The sequence below is a fragment of the Brassica oleracea genome, chromosome C3, assembly GCF_000695525.1.
Source record: "Brassica oleracea var. oleracea cultivar TO1000 chromosome C3, BOL, whole genome shotgun sequence".
Classification (NCBI taxonomy): domain Eukaryota; kingdom Viridiplantae; phylum Streptophyta; class Magnoliopsida; order Brassicales; family Brassicaceae; genus Brassica; species Brassica oleracea.
The window spans coordinates 34245740-34262837 of NC_027750.1; the positions used below are offsets into that span (position 1 = coordinate 34245740).

Sequence of the window (17098 nt, forward strand, 5' to 3'; positions counted from 1 at the left end):
CACAAGGTGGCTTCCATCCCACCATTATCTCAACCATATGTCTCTCCGTTATGTGAGCATTCTCTGCTCTATTCGCTGCTATAACTCCCTTAGCCAAGTCACGTAAGAACTTGACTCTATCTCTCCACAGTCGGGTATCACCAAATACATTTCCACATCTCCACTTCCATCCCCACCACAGAGTCAAAGCGAATATAGTAGCCCACAGAATACCACCACCTGCATTGTTGTCACATAGGTTCTTATATAACCATTCCAGTAACTGCATTCTGAAGAAAGCATCCCTTCTCGTTCTCGGAACAAATCTCACCCATATACCTTTTATCGTAGGACAATCACGTAACACATGTATTATAGTCTCAATTACTCCTCTGCAGACCTGGCATAAGTCAGTCCCACTCAGGTGCCTTCTATGTCTCTCTGCATTCGTCATGATTGCTTGGTTTGCCACTAGCCAGAGGAACATTCGAACTCTCTCAGGTGCTACAACGCGCCACATAGATCGAAAGAAACTCCCCATCTGCGGTCTTGGATTCTCATCTCTTGTAAGCAAGGCGTATGCAGACTTCACCGTAAACTGCCCATTCGGAGACTGCCCCCATGCCAAACGGTCCTTTGCTCCAGTAACAGTATCCACTACTACTGCCATAAGCTCTAGTCTTCTCTCAGCTGTTAACAACGGGGTAATTCTATCAAAATCCCAACCTCCACCTTCCACCCACATATCTCTAATTGTTATATCTTCATATCCTTCTGGAAGCCCAGCAATCACTTCAGTCATGAGTGGTTGGCCTGCTATCCAACTATCTGTCCAGAACCTGATATTTCTCCCATTACCAGTGACCCAGCTATGGCCCACAAGAACCATTTCTCTTATCCCCATTACCACACTTTTCCATGTTGAAGAGCTACAGCTACTCCCTTCCATCCAATCTGTGTCATGTATGTCCACCACACCGTACTTACTTCGTAAAACTTTGGCCCATAAGCTCTCAGTATCGTGTAACAGACGCCATCTCACTTTAGCTAACAAGACTTTGTTCATATCTCTCGACACCCTGATCCCCAAACCTCCGGCCGCCTTCGGTTTGCATATTTTATCCCAAGAGACTAAGTGTTGTCCACTTCCCCACACAAAGCTCCTCGCTAGGCTATCAAGCGTCTCCAATATACCCACTGGCATGCTAATCGTACTCATCGTATGCACCGGGATTGATGACAGAACTGACTTTGTCAATGTTACCTTTCCTGCAAGGCTTAATGTTTGTTTCTTCCATCCTGCTAGCCGTGAAGCTACTTTCTCCAGTACCTCCCCAAAAGTATCTTTATTAATTATTTTCTGTAGTATTGGCATCCCCAAGTATTTTCTCAGCTCCTTTGTTGATGCAATACCACTTTCTCTGCTTATTCTCTTTTCTCTTCCTCTAGAGACATTATTAGAAAAGAAAATCTTCGATTTCTGGAGGCTCACTTTCTGACCAGAGGCTTTACAAAACTTATCCAACACTTTCCTGATCACTCGAATCTGCGTCACCGATGCCTCTGCAAATAGGATTAGATCATCTGCGAAGCAAATGTGAGATAGTTGTGGACCACCTCTCGACAATCTTATCGGTTTCCGTCTTTTATCCTCCACTGCTTTCTCAATCAGTTGACATAATCTCTCCACGCATAAGACAAACAGGTACGGGAAGAGTGGATCACCTTCTCGCAGTCCTCTTGATGGCTTAAACGGCTCAGATTTTTCCTCATTCCACAAAATACACATTGATGGACCATACACACATTCCATAATCCTCTTGACCCAATTCTCAGACAAACCAACAGCCCTTAGTGTATCTTCTAGAAAATCCCAACGCAGCCTATCATATGCTTTCTCCAAATCTAGTTTCAGCAGCATCCAACCCTTGCGGCCTTGCTTCTTTTTCATCGAATGAACAGCTTCCTGAACCACAACAATGTTATCTGCACTCAATCTACACGGGATGAAACTAGACTGAGCAGGACCAATCAGTTTAGGCATAATACTCTTCAGTCTCCCTACCATGGCCTTCGTGATAGTTTTAAACAACACATTGCAGAGACTTATCGGTCGAAACTGAGTAATATACTCAGTTTCGTCACTTTCGGGAATTAGCACCACGAGTGCATCATTAGTATTCTCCGGCAACTTCCCCGTCTCAAAGAAAAGAAGGACAAACCTGATCACAGATGCACCATTGCATCTGATACCCACTGAGTTTCATCTTTCTTTAGCATCTCCACTTGATTTCGCTTTCTCCTAATGATTGTCGACAAATGAAAGAACTTGGTATTTCTATCTCCATGCACACACCACTTCTCCCGCGACTTTTGGAGCCAGAGCACTTCTTCTTGGTCGAGGAAGATCTCAAGTTCTTTTAATAGCTCTCCCTCCTTTACCAAGATCTCATCAGAGAGGTCTTGCTCAATTTTGTCCTGTATCTCTGTAATCTCCATCAACAAGTCCTCTTTCCTTCTTTGGACATTTCTGAAAACTTCTCTGTTCCACTTTCGGAGTGTCACTTCCAACCTCTGCAAAGCCTCTCTTGTATCAATATCACGATCCCATGAAGCTGTTAGCAAGTCTTGAAACTCGTTGTCTTGTAGCCATGCCGCCTCAAAACGAAATGGACGTCGACATGCATTACCCTTAACCTCCGGTGTGAGCTGTAGATACAAAGGAGCGTGGTCTGATGCTAAGAAAGGTAAATGTCTCACACTTGCCTCCTGCCACCTGAGTCTAGACTGGGCATAGCATAATATTCTATCCAGCATCTTCGCTACAAATGTGCTTTCAGTTTTCCTTTTCCATGTGAATTGATTGCCATGAAATCCCATATCAATCAGTGACATATCATTTATCCAATCACCAAACTTTAGAGAATCCTCAGACAATCTCCCATTCCCACCACTCTTTTCATCTATCCTCATTATTGTATTAAAGTCTCCCCCAACGAACACCGGAGCCTCCGCATTACGCAAAACTTCTTCTAAGGCAGCCCATAAGCCACTTCTACGGCTCAGTGAAGGAGCCGCATACACAACAATCAGATTAATCACCTCTGCTCCATTCCCGATTCGAGCATGTATAAACTGATCCGACGACTTGACCACCTCAAGCTCTCCAATCTCCTCCCTCCACAACAGCCATAAACCTCCACACTGGCCACACGCATCCACCCGAAACGAGTTCTCAAATCCTAGACCACGACAAATCCGGCCTGCCGCTTCTCCACCAGCATGAGTTTCAAAAATAGCAAGGATATCTGTCTTGAACTTCTTCACCAAATTCTAATCGATCTTCGAAACTGGGGTTTATTTGCCCCCCCAGCAATTCCACAGAATGCACTTCATCAGATCTTTATAATCAATAGTTAGAATCACCGAGGCAAAAGGTTATGCCACCACACTCTCCAGGACTTCTCGTCCTTGGCTCGCACTAGCTTCTGCCTCATCCAACTCCAGATTCTCCATCTTTGCAAGTTGCTCCTGAGCGTTGCTTTTATCGTACACATGCCCAAAATTTTTCTCATTTCTGTCTAGCTCCCCATCTCCTGCGAAAATACCACCTGCTCGGCCGACATTTTCCTTCTCTACTCGTAGTCTCTTCCCTCTCGCCGACAGGCCACTATCCCCACTTATTGGGCCAAACACCAAACCACGCATAGGCACAACATTTCTCAGTTTGGTCTTAGAAGGATTTGGGCCTCTCATGTTGCTAATTTTCTTATCTTTTGGACCCAATCGAGCTGGTTGTTGGTTCCCTCTGTTCCCATTCTTTCCAAACGAGAATTCCTTCGCAATCTCTTTGCTCGCTCCTCCAGAAACTATATTAGTAGTATTCTCATTTTCTTTATTCTCTTCTCTATTCCCACTCTCCTCCACTTGTTCCTCCATATCCTCCTCCACATTCAACCCTCCAAACCTATTCGAAACCCTTATCTCCTCCGACATACTCTCTTGACGAGCCCCCCGACTTTTACTACCGATCAACGTCTTATTTCCTACCATCTCCCTACTTTCATTACTCCGCAGTGTAACTCCTCTCTGCCCATTCTGAGTTAGCCCTTTCCTCGCATGTCTCACTGGGATAAAATCTAGCCCTTTCCTCGCCTGTCTCACTGGGATAAAATCTGTATTCATACCTGCAACCTCCGTATTCTTTTGTGTCATGTCCACTGGAAGAACCACATTTATAGGAGTTTCCTCCAGTACCTTACGTGGGCATGAATAGGCTAGATGTCCATACATACTACATGACGAGCAGATCGTCGAGATTCCTTCATATGATACGCAGTACCTCTCACCATTAATCATCACTGTCCCTTTCAATGGCTTATTAAGGTTAACCTCCACACAAATTCTCGCAAATCTAGCTCTTTCGACTTTTAGCGTGGTGCAGTCAACCTTAATCGGTTTTTCTAACCCCTTGGCAATCCCCATCAGTATCGTTTTATGATAAAAATTAACTGGGATATGTGCTAAACGAACCCAAACCGGTGTCGTAACTATCTCATCCCTCAGCGGATCAAACTCAGGCGTCCATGCTTGCACCATAAGGTAACTCCCAAAAGCCCTCCATGGGCCACCTGATAGCGCATTCATATACTCCTCTACTCCAAAATGAACCATGAAAAAATTCTTCGGGAGATCCATCACAAACATTGATCCCGCAGGTTTCCATAGCTCCTTCAGCCTTCTCGTTAAGCTCAATAATGGGATACTCCTCCCCAAGACCTTAACAATCATACATCTCTTCTATAAACCATTCATAGCAATCAGAACCTCCTCTCCAATCGTTATCACCGGTTCTCCATCCTCACCATTCGGGAACTCTAGTTTCAGATTTGATTCTACAAAAGACTCGTCCACAATCTCCTCCGGTACATGCATCCCTCCTTCATTGCACCCTAATATCTTCTTCACCCAAGAGTCTGGAGCATCCGGTGGATCTCCGGGCGGTCTCCCATGCTCCCCGATCTCCTCCATATTCTCATCCTGCACTTCCTCACCCAAAACCCTAAAATCACCACCCAGAGCCCTAGCCGTCATATTTTAGGAGTTTTTGTTCCTATTTCGTAGAGATATGAAGTTGTTTATAAGAAAATACCATTGCAATAATTTGACACTACTGTTTTACTATGTTTGCATGTTATACTATGATTTCCGCTTAAACTCAAGGTGACAAAATATTAGATTTATGAAAATATACTAACATTAAATTTACAAAAATGTTATTTTGTTTTAACATATCAAATTTTGTGTGTTTGTCATCAATTGAGTTGAGCAAGTATTTTGGTTAGTTAATAATTTGTTTAGAAAAGTAAATATTTCCAAAAATCTAGACTATAATATTCATTTAGTTATAAAAAATGTAAAACAAAGTAAAATTAAATGCTAAAATGATATAAAAATAGAAATATTACATATTAATCAATGTCAAAATCATAGGCGATTAATGAATGGTATATTCAAATAATCTACTAAATTTGGATAAAACCATTTTTGTCAACCAAAAGCACGCAATTACCTAATATCAATTTTTAAAAACATTAATCTAACTGTTTTAACGCAAATTTAGTTAAGATGTGTTTTGGGCCATTAGTTTATAATTAGTCAAAGATCTATAATTGTATGAAATTAAAGACTATTTTATATTAAATATTTCAGATTGATTTAATTTTTTAAAAAAATATTAGCTATAAATTATTTCACTTTCTAATTTTTTAAAAACATAATACACCAAGTTCTTTGAAAATCATGTTATAATATAAATATAAACATTTTAAACAAAATATGTTAATAATTCTCATATCAATATAATTCACACAATTTTATTTGAATTATAAAATACAAAAAAGGTAAGTAATTTCTAAAATATTAAATATACTACATAAGCAAAAACAAATATTCTCCACATTAATATTACCTTAATTCTAAAACTATTTATTTATGTTTTTTAAGTGTTGTATATTTCTCATTTGTTTAGCATATAAAATGATCTTAGAGACATATAAAGTTGAAAGTTGAAAACGGTAAAAAAATATTAACCATTAAATATTTGGTATAGAAAAATAAATGTATTAGTATAAACAAATATATTAAATGGCAAAATTTATAAAAAAAAATATAATATAAAAATTATTAGCATAGTAAAAATGATCAAATTTATGTATATATCATTTTAGTCAGTTTAACATCTAACCAACAATACGAACAACCGACAAATATACAAACATTTATAATATATCTATAAATCACAAATACATTATAAATATTATTTATTATATACATAAAAATATCCCGTGCGGACGCACGGATCAAAATCTAGTTGTAATTATTAGTAATAAATAATTACACAAAATTTGTCAATAATGAGTAAAAAATAATTAACGTGATTCAACTTTATATGTAAATAAAAAAAAAATAGGCGGTCAACACATGAATTAGACGGTTTAACGTGGATCAACGCTTTGCTTCACTGATTTGGTTATATTCGCCGCGGTCAACCTTTGAACAACTCTTTGGAACAGGGGAAAGGAGAAGAACCTAAAGCCATAAATTGTTGCTTTTAAAAACCACTTATGTAACAAGAGGAAAATAATAAAAATGGCTTTAAGGAGTTTGGGATTAACAAAAGTCATTAAAATTTGATAGGCTAAATATTGGTTGTAAGAACTTTAGACCAACTAAAAGCCTCAACAGCCTAATCTCCACCCTTAATATTTTTACATTTTACAAATTTTTGAATTTTGTTTCTATTTTTCTATTTTAGTATTTTTAATTTCATGAAAATTAATATTATTTGGATTCAAATAGTAGTATTTATTATTAAAATAAAATATCAACAAATGCCATGGATGTGATAAATGAGTACGACTAAAAAAATGTAATTAAAAATAATAATTAAATTTAAGTAAAAGAAAGTTTGGATATAGTTGAAATATTTGTATAGCATTTTCATCTAATAAAACCTAGAGAAACCAAAAATTAAGAAAGAAAGAACGCTTCAACGGCATAAATGTCCGGCCAATCGCTTTCCTACTTCCTACTTCCTCTCTCGATACACCGATTCATTTCATTCTTCATTGATCGCTTCCTCTCACATACCCGATTTCGTTTAGGGTTAACATTTTCTAGGGTTTTTAGAGATAGGCGAAACAACTGAAATCGAGAAGAAGGACGGGTGTTGTTTCCTCATAGATCTGAGGGTGGTTGAATTTTTTCGATTTATGAGCGCATCTCGGTTCATAAAGTGCGTGACGGTTGGGGACGGAGCAGTGGGCAAAACATGTCTCCTCATCTCTTACACCAGCAACACTTTCCCTACGGTACATCAATCAATTTATTTTATTATCTTCTATGTTTGATTAAGCAAGAAACTTGTTATGAAGATTTACTCTCAATCTTGTTGGGGCAGGATTATGTGCCCACTGTTTTCGATAACTTTAGCGCTAACGTTGTTGTTAACGGAGCCACTGTCAACTTAGGACTCTGGGATACCGCTGGCAGCTGTGGCCTTTTTTTTAATCATGGGGGGTGTTTTTGTTTGTGGAACAGGGCAGGAGGATTATAACAGATTGAGACCCTTGAGTTACCGCGGTGCTGACGTTTTCATCTTGGCTTTCTCTCTCATCAGTAAGGCTAGTTATGAGAATGTCTCCAAGAAGGTGAGTTCCTTCCTTCTTTTTGCATTTTTTTTTCTTGTAAATGAAAGTCTGATTTTAATTAATCTTCTGGGGCTTTGCAGTGGATCCCTGAGCTGACCCACTATGCCCCTGGTGTCCCTATTGTTCTTGTTGGTACCAAACTAGGTTTGTTCCTTTCCCTTCTTTGCATTTTGTCTTGATCCACTTACCTTGCAGTCATTGGTTCTGTTTTGATTTCTTCATATACAAATGTTGCGATACTTGTTGGTTTAGAAGCTCGTCTATGGTGTTCCTTCTTTCGGTTTTATTGAATTTTGGATTAGTTTATGGGTCAAATGTTTTCTTGTAACTCACACTTTCTCCTTATAGTTAACCTAAAACCTCTGTTGTAAGAGACAACCCTATTCATTGTAAGCAATTCATTCATTGTCTAGAAATATAGCTATTATTATGAAGGCTTATACAAGATCACCTCAATCTGAAAACCCTTTTGATCATTTGACTTTCCATCTTCTGTTTATGCTTCTCTGTTCATCAAATGTGGCAGATCTTAGGGATGACAAACAGTTCTTCGTTGACCACCCTGGTGCTGTACCTATTACCACTGCTCAGGTATACATTACTATTCTTTCAAATTCGTTCTGTTTACTTAAAGGTAACTCGCTTAACCATTCCCCCACTTTGCGCAATCAAAGGGAGAGGAACTACTGAAGCTAATTGGAGCTCCTTCGTACATCGAGTGCAGTTCAAAATCACAGGAGGCAGGAAATTAAAAAAAAAACTTCCCTTTTGATGAGTATGAGTTTGCTCTTTTACTTCATAGCTTTCACTAATATATATATTTTTAAAATGAAATGCAGAACGTGAAGGGGGTGTTTGATGCAGCGATCAGAGTGGTACTTCAACCTCCAAAGCAGAAGAAAAAGAAGAGCAAAGCACAAAAGGCCTGCTCCATTTTGTAATTTCTCTTTCGCTCATATCTCTCTTCCACTCTCTAGTGAAGGCTCAAGAAGAAGAAACACTTTGGCCTTAAAGATGGTTCAGAGTTCGTTGTGATAAGCTCCCTTAATCCTTAGAAACGATTACTTCTGGTTTCACTGATCCAGCTTTATAGCTGAGAGCTACTATTGCACTACCACTACTTCTCTCTTTGTCTTTAATCTCTACTCTTCCTCCCATTTCCTTCAGTAACAAAAATTGACACTTAAACCATGAACCTGGTAGATATGTCAACATCGGCAGCACTATTGTATAATGCTTGTTACATGAGTTGACTCATTGATGGCAGGTGGTATTGTATAACACTAGTATACTCCCCAAACGCATCCACCGCTACACACTATCCGATCTGCATAAAAAACCACCGACGAAGTTTTTTCCAAATTTGCATAGAAAAACCTATCAAACGACACAAACTTTAAAAAAGGATAGATGGAAGAAAAGAGAAGAAGAACAATTCTGGTCTGGCGTTTTGAAAGAGAAAACTTCTTTTATTTATCCGTTTTGAAGGTTTATATATGTAGTTGAAAGTCATATTTTACAAATCTAGCTCGTAGTGTCTCAATATCCTAAGGGATCAGGTCGTTACCCTTCATGTTGCTTGTGGTGAACTAGAAGATCCAAAACAAATAAAGTATGATCAGATGTATCAACAAATGGCCCATTAGCTCAGTTGGTTAGAGCGTCGTGCTAATAACGCGAAGGTCACAGGTTCGAAACCTGTATGGGCCACTTTAATTTTGCTCCCTATTCTTGTTTGGCAAATATACGAGTGAACACCGTGTTGTCTTAGGAATAATGCTCTGATGATTCTGTGAGTGACAAAATGGTTAGCTTTCAGTCAGTAGGCTTTAGTTAGATTGGCATCTATTCCTACGTTCAAGCACTTGGCTTTATCAGAAGACCCTTGCGTGCGTGTGCTATCAAGCCATGACTGGAACGTGCAGCTGTGTGCCAATATATGCTTTTCTTACAGCCTTTGTTGCCTCATATCCAATCCTTTTTTAGCATCTGCACAGACAAAATGTAATGTCTAATCCACAGGCAGAGTTTAAATGTTAAAAAAAGGTAAGGTAGAAGTGATGGAGATGGGAATGTAATTGTACATGGCACAGTCCATTAGGATCAAGTTATAAGGTAAGGATTTTCGTAAATCACTCTGCGGACTAGGTGGTTTCTTCTTCCGACAAGTTGTGTTCTCTAGTTAGATAATGCGCATTGATGACTTGTAGTTTACTCCCACTTTCTCTAGCATTATGGTAGATACTCGTTGAAGAGAAGTTGAGTTTATATTAACTTGCTATATGAATTTCGGCAACAGTCCCATCTTTTTGATTCAGGATTTGTTCCTTGATCTATCCTTAAACCTTGAACGAGCTAAAAGCTTTTCCCTTATGTTTAATGGTGCATCATCAGGTCCCTCCTTTTCTCTTGTGGCAGTGTCGAGTGTTCTTGGTGTCTATTAACATTGTGATATTGTAAACTCTTATCGATTTTTCAATACATCACATCATATGATTTCTCAGAGAAACACACAAAACACTCAGACCAACAACTAATCCAAACAATTATTCAGTTTCACTCCTACATCAAAAGATAATAGACAATACAAACAACACAAACATCATCAAATGGTCTGTTTTTGCTTCATCAGGAACCCTTCACTAGGTTTTCTTTTGTGAAGCTGCAGATTTAATGGCGGATTTCGCAAGCGTGGAAGGTTTGAGAACGCTCTTGGGATTAATAGCCTTTCTGATTTTGAAAGCAGCCCATGCTGTCCCAAAAGCATGTCCCACTGCCTCTAGCCCTTCGTTTGTTGCCTCAGCCGCTTTACCACCATGCCTGCATTCATCAAACACCATATATATATAAATTATTTTCTCTTCAACACTACCATCTCTCTATATATATAACACCTTAACTTACCTGTGATCAACAAGTTCGGTTGCAACAGTGGACGAGGTAGACATTACATTCCTTCCAGCTACTTCAAAAGCGTCGCATACCTTATCTATAACAAGAATCAACAGTTCCAGTTATTATGAAATCTAAAGATAGCCACATAGAGTCAAGTCTATAATATACTTACTGAACCCGTCAAGAGTTGCAAGGACGATTTCCCCAGGAAGAAGGCTAAAGAATTTCTTTCCTACTTTGGTGTTTGCCACTGAACTTGTGAAGAAGCCTGAAACTTTAATGACTCCAGAGAGAATACCATTTGCCACATTCTCTGTCATCTTGGTCATCTTCTTCACTCTAACATAATCAAAACAATCCAAGGTCAATACACATATATACCCATAGTTACATGTTGAAATTCTAAAATCTAATTTCAAAGAAGATAAAAGAAGTAGTTTTGCATTATCTAAGAGCATGCTTTTGTCCAAATAGTTTCCTAAAATAGAAAGTCACAAACCTCTCAAGCAAACACGTAAACTATTACCTCTTGATTCTTTTCAAGGTGTCAGGGTGAACATCCCTCTCCTTCTCAGCCTTACTCAACCTCCGTTTCATGAAATCATTTCCCCACTTGAGCCGATCCATAGTCACATCTCCACACCAGAGAATCCCTTTGATCAGATGCCCAGAACCACTTGCAATCAGCTTCGCCGTCTTCCCGCTATAATCCTCCACATTCGGAGCAAGAGTCGTCCAATACGCAGCGCACTGCTTCTCCACAATCTCTTTCCTCTCCCCAGTAAGTTCCACCGGAGACGTCTCCCTCGCCACCGTCACATCCAACACCTCTTCCCCCGTTTCCTTCGCCTCTTCCGACACTTGCTGCACCGTGAAACAGCTGTAGTCCTCCAAGATCTTCTCGAGCTCCTCCAGCAAATGCTCTTGGCCCTTGGAAGCAATCGTGAGTCCGTAGTTCAACATCTCGTTCTCTTCTCCCTCGTCGTCTTCGTGGCTAGGATCGTGTCCGAAATCTTTGGTTGGTCGGAGGGTGAAGAAGTAGCGAGACTCATCGACCTTGACGGAGTTCTCGTCCTTGGTCAACGGCCACTGAATCTCGTCGGCGACACGAGCGAGAACGGTGACGACGTTTCCGTCCTGAACTATACGGATTATCGTGAGATCGCCGCAAGCGAGCTCGACGCTGTACGATTTGTCGATGAGGTGGAGAATCGCGCCGGAGATTTTCAGAATCACCTCCTCCGTCGCTGCGGGAGGAGCTGAAACGGGGACGGGAGTCGTCTCCGGTTGCTCAGGGAAGAGATCACGAGCGAGATCGTCCATGTCGAGGGAAGGATAGAGGTTAGTAGTAGAAGAGGAGGAGGAGGAGCTAGGGTTTAGAGGAGCTTCGGGATTCGACATGTCGACAGTCGGGTAGAGAGATTGAGATTGCTTGTCGCTTGAGTTTCCGTGAGATTCCATTAACGCCGGGGAGGTTTTGAAATCCGAGAAGATAAACGAAGGAATGATGAAGAGTTGGTTTCTGTGATTATGACGAAGATATTTATTGGAACAAGAAAGTGACCAAGCTAAGTATCTGTCTGACATGTGCCGACGTGGAAGCTACGCGTAAGTAACGCGTGTACCATTATATACCGGTTCGGTTTAAAACTTACCGACATCTTTCCCGCGTTGTTACACGGTTAGTTTGTGTATTTGAATTTTGTTGATTCACCTGCAATTTTTCTCATGTTGGTCCATTTTTTATGTCTCCGAAGTTGCATTAGCACATAAAAAGAGCATCTAAAATCTAAAAGAGCATCATATTCATCGCTCATGGCGCGTCGCCATTTTTTTTTTCTTGCTAAATTGTAAATATCATTAGAATGAAACGAAGATTTTACAAGAGCAAGATCTTAAGTTTGAGCCATTTTGGCAAAAAAAAAATAAAAACAAGATGAATCACCATTTGACTAAAGCATTCACACCTAAGTGATCATTTCAGCCAGGAGGCCATGAGCGAGTGGAACTACTTCCTATGCTTCCTAGCTGAAATAATGTTTCTCATCTCCTTATCGATAAAATAGAACACTGATGCAGCAGATAGTGAGATTTGGTTGTGGATCAAATTGTTTCTTTGTTTCCAAAGATGAAAGATGACCGTTTGAGTAGCGTCGCCATTTCTCATCTCACATGGCCTGGGCCACGGTTTTGGGAATTGGATATGGGTCTTTGGTTATGGCAATGAGGGAGAATTTCTTTGAAGGTTTGGTAATTTGGTTTTTGCCTCTGGTTTTCATGGGATGATCGTTTAGGACTGGTGGTTGTAATGGTTCTTGTGAAGCGTTTGGTACTGGTGATGGAGAGGGGTTTGGCTCGGGTGATGGAGAATGGTTCAGTTGAGGTATGGGATTTACCGGCTGCAGGTTAGAAGTAGGAGGAATTAAGGGTGAGATATCATTACCTGTTGTGTCTGAGTGTGCATCACTAGTATGCACCGGTGAATTCATACCTGAGCCCATGTTACTGTCATGTTCTGCTGCAGCAGAGCTAGCGGAACTCGTCGGTGAAGACGAGGACTGTGGCAGGTGAGGATCCTGGCCCGGGGAGGCAACTTGTTGAGCGTGTATGAGTGGCGTTGGGTTGATGGGTATGGTGGTCGGTGGACAGAAGATAGGTGGTGTAGTGTCTGGTTCAGGTATCGGAGTTGCTTTCTTGTGTACAAAAGGGAAGCTTGATTCATCAAACTGAACATGCTAAGAGACATATATACGCCCAGTTGACTGATGTAAACACAAGTACGCACTCTGTGTAAGGGAGTACCCAAGGAAGACGCAAGACAGGGACCGGCTCTCCAATTTGTGTGTTGCGTAAGGCCGAAGCCAAGGATAACACACGCAGCCAAATACACGTAGCTTCAAGTAGTTCGACTGCTTCTTGAAAAGCTTCGCATACAGAGATTGTTGAGCTAGGACTGGAGTGGGAAACCGGTTGATAAGATATACTGCAGTGGCGAAAGCATAAGTCCAATACTCAACCGGTAATGAAGCTTGATGGAGAAGCGGAAGCCCTGTCTCGACCACATGCCGATGCTTGCGTTCAGCTATTCCATTATGTTCTGGAGTGTGTGGAGGAGAGGTGAAATGAGAAATCCCATGAGTTGCCATGAATGATCGTAGACCTATGAACTCATCCCCATTGTTCGAATACAAGTTCTGGATGGTGGCAGCAAAATGTTTTTCAACAACTGCTTTGAATTGGATAAAGGTTTATTTGACCTGAGATTTTTGCTTTAGGGGATAAAGCCAAGTGTAGCGGGTATAGTGATCAACAAAAACAAGGTAATATTTGTAATGGTCGATGGAAAGTATTCGAGATGTCCAAACATCAGAGTAGATATACTCGAGGGATTGAGAAGAGGTGATAGTATTTTTGTAAAAGGGAAGCTTGTGATTTTTATTAATGAAGAAATGAGAACAAGGATGTTTTTGTAAAGAAGAAGCAACAGGTAAAGCAAATTGTGAAATAATGGTTTGTAAAACAGCAGTGGACGGGTGGCCTAAGCGAGAATGCCAAGAAGAATGAGACGTTTTTGGTGATGGTGAAGCAAAGAGGGAGACGGTTTTGGAGGATGAAAGGGGCCACTCGTACAACTCATCTTTAGTTTTGCCTTGGAGTAATCGGACCTCCGTGCTGAGATCTTTCACCTGAAAATGGGCAGGAAAGAATTCAACCGAGACATTATTAGAGTTGCACAATCGAAATACAGAGATAAGATTTTTCTGGAGATTGGGAACATAGAAAACATATTTTAAAGTATAAGAGCGAGAGGATGTGGGTAAGAGTGTGGAACCTAGTATGCGAGATGGAGAGGCCTGAGCCGTCTGCGATCGTGACTTCCTCACCGCCAGTATATGGTTGGTGTAGAGAGAGGTTTTTCAGATCAGTGGTGAGATGATGCGTTGCGCCACTGTCGAGGATCCAGCTATTTGGATTGTATGACTGTGCCATGGCCACATTAGCGCGTGGTTGCCATGCGTTTGGACTTGGTGAGAACGGTTGAGCACTGGGCGCTGAGGAGTAAGCGGCGCTCTGCAACTGTGGACATCGTCGAGCGCTGTGTCCTTGGACACCACAAATTTGGCAGCGACCTTGATAACCACGAGAGGACTGATCACCACGGGCAGAGAAGTTTTGTTGTTGCTGCCATGTCTGCTGTTGGTTACGGTGATTGTTTGTGTTGCGGTTCTGCCCATGATAGTTGTTGTTGCGACCATTGTTGTTAGGACCACTTGAGTTCCCACGGTGAGTGACTGCATTCGCGGTGATGGAAGGTGATGATAGCACACCTTTGTTCTGAAGCTTAACTTCATGATTCAAGAGCTTCTCATGAACCTCCGTGAGGGAAGGAGGTGAGTCTTTGCCTTCGATTTGATCAATGACTTGCTTGTAATCTTCCGGTAGCCCTTCAAGAACATACTCAAGTTGATCTTCAATGTCAATTGGTTTCCCTAGTAACGCTAACTGATCAAAGCGCGTGATGAAACCTTGAACACATCGATTGACATCTGATATCTTGTGAATCTGCATGATTCTAACTATCATTTAGTGTATATATTAATCATTTAGAGTGCCATTTAGACATCATTAGGTTGCATTTCCATGCATAAGTCCATATCAGGTGTTGGATATGCCATTTGGTGAGTTTAGACCATCTAGAACTTGATTGAAGGCAAAAGGAGTGATTTTGGTCGAAAAAACGAAATGGAGACCAAGTGTCCCAATGGCTTAGTGCCTCCACAGCGGCCTAAACGCCAGGCCACAAAGCTACTGTGAATCCTAGACGACATTACCTCATTCCACGGCTAAAGTGTTGGAGCGGCCTATTTCCCAGCGGCCTATTGCAGCGGTATGTCGCGGCCACGAAGTTTTGATGTCAATTTGCGCGATCTCACTCGGCCTGCTGCAGCGGTATGAGAGGCCGCAGCTAAGGAATTGTCAAGGCGTCCACATCCAAGTGTTGGAGTGGCCTATGTCCCAGCGGCCTGACGACGTGTCCAAAAACTAGTTGCGACACTTAGAAAAATCTGCAACTCTGTTTTTACCAATTTTTACCCCTTCGTGTTTAGAGCACTATAAATACATTTTAGACCTAATTTTGGGACATATCTTGTTTTCTCTGAAAATGCATTGATAATTTGGAGAAAGTTTGAATCTTTAGTAATCTTTTCTTTCTTGAGTAATTTGAGTCTATCTCATCTTCTTAACATGATTTCTCTTGAATCTATTATGGATTTAAGGTTAATCATGAAGATTAGTGAGTAGACTCTTTTTGGATTCATGGGTTAGGATGATTAGGATGATTAAGTGATGATCTAGAATGTTTAGAGTAGATTAATATGTTTCCTTGCTTGATTGAGTGATCTTAATGTTAATCTAGAGTTGACCATTTTAGATTAGAAATCTAGGCATTTCCTTGCCCGAAAGGTGTTCGATGAAATGTCTGAGTCAACTCAACATACTCTTAGCTTACCCTACCAAAGACATTTGATGTTAGGGGAATTTAGATAGTTCAATGATTTGTTCTTAATGATTGCTTGATTGACATAAACCAAAGACATTTGATGTTTGATCAATGAGAGTAAATGAGCATTTGTCTTGACAAAGAACTTGCTTAGGAATGTTATCTAGACCTAGGGAAATGTGTTGATTGAAACCTTGCCATTTTAGATTAAATCTTAGTCATCTGAAATCAAATTCTTATACCCATGATTCTTCCCTTATCCATTTGCTTGAAAGTTGCTAGTTTGTTGTGTTAGAATCTTGTTAGTTTAATCAAACCACTCCATTGAACTGAATGCACTTATATTAAGTTTGAACCTGCATTCTCTTTGCATCAAAATACTTAGAAATGGATTGACATCTTAAATACTACATGATTTGAATTAGGACCCTTGAAAAGTCCATTTCAAATTTGGCGCCGTTGCCAATTCTAAGTTGATTTTGACATTGAGATTTGGTCCTTGCTTGAGACTAAGTCTTATTTTCTTGTATCTAGTTACTGATTCTCTCTCCTAGCTCTTTTGAATGTCAGGTACATGAACTTGAGGAGTTGAAGACATTAGAGCTTTTGAAAGGGAGATTGCAAAGAAGAGAAGAGGAGAAGAAAAGAAAGCTCATTTGGACAGAGTTGAGCTTGAGATTGAGGGGAATCAGCGCCAAGCTAGAGCTATTGGCACCTATGGTCAACCCAATATACATGGGAGTAGGCTGGATATCAGAGCACCAGCTGTGGAAAACAACAACTTTGAGATCAAATCAAGCTTGATAAACATGATCTAGAGCAACAAGTATCATGGTCTTGCCTTGGAGGATCCACTAGACAACTTGGATAACTTTGATAAGCTGCGTGGAACTACAAAGATCAATGGTGTCTCTGAAGATGCATTCAAGCTAAGGTTGTTTCCATTCTCTTTGGGAGACAAAGCTCACACATGGGAGAAGAGCCTTTCAAGAGATTCAATCACCACATA

General features: G+C 40.5%; 2 protein-coding genes, 1 non-coding gene and 1 pseudogene across 3 annotated transcripts; 2 read left to right on the forward strand and 2 right to left on the reverse strand.

Moving 5' to 3' along the window:
• Window positions 1-3417: 3417 nt before the first annotated feature.
• On the reverse strand, window positions 3418-5073 carry LOC106330456 (annotated as a pseudogene).
• A 1928-nt stretch (window positions 5074-7001) lies between these two features.
• LOC106335118 (rac-like GTP-binding protein ARAC1) lies at window positions 7002-8948 on the forward strand. The gene is made up of 7 exons (XM_013773548.1): window positions 7002-7352; window positions 7442-7529; window positions 7582-7691; window positions 7772-7835; window positions 8218-8282; window positions 8366-8431; window positions 8531-8948. Exons 1-7 carry the CDS (start codon window positions 7254-7256, stop codon window positions 8630-8632), a joined length of 594 nt encoding a protein of 197 aa, XP_013629002.1. The 5' UTR covers window positions 7002-7253; the 3' UTR covers window positions 8633-8948.
• A 379-nt stretch (window positions 8949-9327) lies between these two features.
• On the forward strand, window positions 9328-9401 carry TRNAI-AAU. The gene has a single exon. It is a non-coding gene; the product is annotated as a tRNA-Ile (tRNA).
• A 724-nt stretch (window positions 9402-10125) lies between these two features.
• LOC106335117 lies at window positions 10126-12125 on the reverse strand. Its single transcript, XM_013773547.1, has 4 exons — window positions 11113-12125; window positions 10759-10925; window positions 10596-10680; window positions 10126-10511 (listed from the first exon to the last, which is right to left on the reverse strand). The coding sequence occupies exons 1-4, from the start codon at window positions 12045-12047 to the stop codon at window positions 10334-10336; spliced, it is 1365 nt and encodes a 454-aa protein (XP_013629001.1). The 5' UTR covers window positions 12048-12125; the 3' UTR covers window positions 10126-10333.
• Between the last annotated feature and the right edge of the window lie 4973 nt (window positions 12126-17098).

What these genes read in the sequence shown, in the direction of transcription:
- LOC106335118 (XM_013773548.1), top strand. Translation starts at nt 7,254, where the DNA reads ATGAGCGCATCTCGGTTCATAAAGTGCGTGACGGTTGGGGACGGAGCA. An exon ending in CCAGCAACACTTTCCCTACG is followed by an intron (nt 7,353 to 7,441) that starts GTACATCAATCA and finishes TTGTTGGGGCAG; the next exon opens with GATTATGTGCCCACTGTTTT. An exon ending in TACCTATTACCACTGCTCAG is followed by an intron (nt 8,283 to 8,365) that starts GTATACATTACT and finishes GCGCAATCAAAG; the next exon opens with GGAGAGGAACTACTGAAGCT.
- LOC106335117 (XM_013773547.1), bottom strand. Translation starts at nt 12,047, where the DNA reads ATGGAATCTCACGGAAACTCAAGCGACAAGCAATCTCAATCTCTCTAC. An exon ending in ACCTTGAAAAGAATCAAGAG is followed by an intron (nt 10,926 to 11,112) that starts GTAATAGTTTAC and finishes TGATTATGTTAG; the next exon opens with AGTGAAGAAGATGACCAAGA. An exon ending in TGCAACTCTTGACGGGTTCA is followed by an intron (nt 10,681 to 10,758) that starts GTAAGTATATTA and finishes TTCTTGTTATAG; the next exon opens with ATAAGGTATGCGACGCTTTT.